The 3,782-nt window shown below is 39.8% G+C and overlaps 1 protein-coding gene across 1 annotated transcript; it reads left to right on the top strand.

Moving 5' to 3' along the window:
- Positions 1-1,120: 1,120 nt before the first annotated feature.
- On the top strand, positions 1,121-3,179 carry LOC311135430 (arg8-vasotocin receptor-like; the record flags this gene model as incomplete). Its single annotated transcript, XM_084169378.1, is given in 3 exon segments — positions 1,121-2,069; positions 2,885-3,109; positions 3,112-3,179. Coding segments are annotated over 3 exon segments (1,242 nt in total).
- Between the last annotated feature and the right edge of the window lie 603 nt (positions 3,180-3,782).

Below are 3,782 nucleotides of genomic sequence, written 5' to 3'. Positions count from 1 at the left end.
TACTTTGTGCATGACACAAGTAATGTTTCAAACAATTGTTTACAGACACATTATTTCACTTATAATTCACTATATCACAATTCCATCAAAACTATGAAATAACACATATGAAATCATGTAGTAACCAAAAAAGTGTTAAACAAATCAAAATATATTTTATTATTTGAGATTCTTCAAATAGCCACCCTTTGACTTGATGACAGCTTTTGGTTACTACATGATTCCATATGTGTTATTTCATAGCTTTGATGTCTTCACTATTATTCTACAATGTAGAAAATAGTAAAAATAAAGAAAAACCCTTGAATGAGTAGGTGTGTCCAAACTTTTGACTGATACTGTATATATACGTTCTTCTAAATGATGAAATGTTTAAATCAACTTAACTCGGAATCATTTTGTTAGAGTGACTTTAAAAATGTAGATGAGACAGATAACATTTTTAGTTGAGCAAGATTAGTGGCAGTCAGGGAAAGTGCTGAACATTTTTTTGTTACCTACATTACCCTATGCTTTGTCAACTGAGCCTCTTCCGGTAGATGGAAATAAACAGTTCACGCATTATGTAACTATAACTGTAACTATAAGGCAAATTTCTTTATTTCGTTCTGTATTCAATTTGTCAACAATTTGTAAAATGCATCTTCATTATTTAGACAGCCTTTCATATAAACATTTGAGTAGGACTTGATTCGCTATCAGAGGTGTTCATAGTAATGGTGAGTTGCATCCATTACATATTGCGGAATTGTTCAAGCTATTAAATGGCACGGGAAACATGAGTAAAGTAATAGATAGGCAATCAAATCTTTTACATTTCGAATTTATTGACGATTAAAAAGTTGTGTGCAGGCGATTTGGTGATGTTGGGGGTTGTGTCCAGTTTTGCGCAACATGACTGGTTGCCATAGGATACAGAAGTGGGTATGGCTATAAAAGCTCAGCGCGTGGTGGCTGAAATTTGATTCGAGTTTAAAAGGCCCAGCAGCTCAGAAACCAAGAAGAGTTCGTTGGAGTCCTTTCGCGGTCAGAGTCAGGTAGCTCCTTATAAAGAGAGGCACTCAACTCTACCCCTCTAGCACTGTAACTATGGCCAAGGAGCGCACAGAGGGACTATGCCATGCACACTCCCGTGCATGAGCTCCTCTTTAACGGAGTCAACCAGTCTCTGGTTTTCAGACCTACGAATTATCCGATGATGGGGATCCTTGGCAATGGCACCATCCACCCGAACGGGAGCGATCCTTTTGGAAGAAACGAAGAGGTCGCCAAAATAGAGATAACGGTCCTGAGCATCACCTTTGTGGTGGCGGTGATTGGGAACGTCAGTGTCTTGCTGGCCATGTACAACACCAAGAAAAAGACGTCGAGAATGCACCTCTTCATCCGGCACCTTAGTATCGCTGACCTAGTGGTCGCCTTCTTTCAGGTCCTGCCGCAGCTATGCTGGGAGATCACCTTTCGCTTCTACGGGCCAGATTTCCTGTGCAGGATAGTGAAGCACCTCCAGGTGATGGGCATGTTCGCCTCCACCTACATGATGGTGATGATGACCCTGGACCGTTACATCGCCATCTGCCACCCTCTGAAGACCCTCCAGCAGCCCACCCAGCGGTCTTACATCATGATCATTAGCACCTGGATGTGTAGTCTGGTCCTCAGCATGCCGCAGTACTTTATCTTCTCCCTGAGTGAGATCAAGAACGGCTCGGAGGTCTACGACTGCTGGGGCCACTTCATAGAACCTTGGGGCGTAAAGGCATACATTACTTGGATAACGGTTGGCATCTTCCTCATCCCCGTGTTCATTCTGATGATATTCTACGGGTTCATCTGCCACAGCATTTGGAAAAATATCAAATATAAGACCAGGAATACACCCGCGGGAGGTGCGTCTAAAAACGGTCTCATGGGCAAGAACTCCGTTAGCAGCGTTACCACTATATCCAGAGCGAAGTTGAGAACGGTCAAAATGACTTTTGTGATTGTCCTGGCATACATTATTTGCTGGTCACCTTTCTTCATCGTACAGATGTGGTCGGTGTGGGATGAGAACTTCGCATGGGATGGTAAGTGACTTCACTGTATTGGAAAAAATATTGGATCGCGCACACAAAATCAACAGGTAAACCTTGATATAGAATAAATAACATGACCCACTGGGCACACACTGGTTGAATCAACGTTGTTTCCAGGTCATGGCAATGAAATTACGTTGAACCAACGTTTCCGCACGTTCAATTGACGTATGTGCCAAGTGGGGAGATATCTTCACTCAATTATCTCTCTCCCTCTACAAATAACTAATGTGGAAGCCATAGTCTTTATAGGGGGTTGCGCAAAACATTTGGTGATGTATCTATTCTGTGCCAAAATGTTAGCCTTATTGCTTTTAGCATTAACTTTTTTTATTTTTATGAATGTCAATGAGAATTGAGGAGGAGTAGCCTACGTATACAATTGAATCAGTATAGAAATGAATCCATATGTGTCATGGAAAGAAAATGTAATTGTGCATAAACCTTTATTGAGCACTGAGCGCCCTGCTTAATTCCGTTACAACATTCAAATCCAAACTGTATAGAATCAAAATATGAAGTTTAAAATCGAATTAAATGTAGCAAATTAAACATAACATATACGGTGTGCTGACATAATAGACAAAGTCATGTTAATCCTGTACCATAACGGTTTTTTATTTTTTATCGCACTTGAGATATCAGGTGTTTAAATAGGCCTATAGATATGAGTGTCATTGTTTGTGCCATTTAATGATATGATAACTACCCGCAAATGTTTTATGAATTTCACTGCACCGTTGATTTATACCCCAGCTATTGGACTAATTCTCTTTTGGTCATTTGTTTTTCCCCTTTCCTTCCAGATTCTGAGAACACTGCTGTCACACTGTCCGCGCTCCTCGCGAGTCTAAACAGCTGCTGTAACCCGTGGATATACATGATCTTCAGTGGGCATCTCCTACACGATTTTACTCACTGTTTCCCGTGCTGTAATAATTTACGCCATAAGTTCAAGAAAGAGGACAGTGACAGCAGTCTCCGGAGAAATACGCTATTGACTAAAATGACCAACCGGAGCCCAACATGCAGTTCGGGACTTGGAAAGACCCTGACAACTCCCCCAAGTCCTCCATTCTATCTATCCAAGCAGAGACCTAACACAGTGCGTTAAAAGCACAAACACACGACAGAGTTTATTTATAGTTGACTCTTATTAACTTGAGAATTATAAGACTTTCAAGGTACCCCTTAAAACTGTTGGGATATTGACACTGATTGATTAATTAATGTGTCTCTAAAAAATATTTGTGATTATGCAGTGGTTTGGGGGTCTATTGTTTGGTATGCCATACAGAAAAAAAGCTCACGAATTAAGTCTTGATAAAGTCAAAGTGATAAGCTAAAATGACAAAGTGATTAATTATTTCCTCTGGTATAAACCATTATTATGTGAACATTATGTCTTTGTTTGCCATATACAGGCCAGTTTTTCATCAGGTTACAAACCTGATTCTATGGAATCTATTATCGTTTATAGTGGGTGAATTAGGCTACATAAGATCTGAATATGAAAATATATAATAGTGGAAAAGAAACAGATAATCTGAACATATTTAAATACCAACAGCTATAGCTATATCACTTTTTTTTAAACTTCCTACAACATTCCACATTCCAGAGTCCTCTTTTCTATGCACTCTGAGTTGATATGATCCAGCCTAGGAATTTCTACAGCAAAACCCAGACCACTTCAGATGACGA

The sequence above is a fragment of the Coregonus lavaretus genome (assembly GCF_964263955.1).
Source record: "Coregonus lavaretus genome assembly, chromosome: 9".
In the NCBI taxonomy this organism is placed as follows: domain Eukaryota; kingdom Metazoa; phylum Chordata; class Actinopteri; order Salmoniformes; family Salmonidae; genus Coregonus; species Coregonus lavaretus.
Note: the sequence above shows the minus strand (reverse complement) of the source record. Positions and strands in the feature narration are given on the sequence as shown.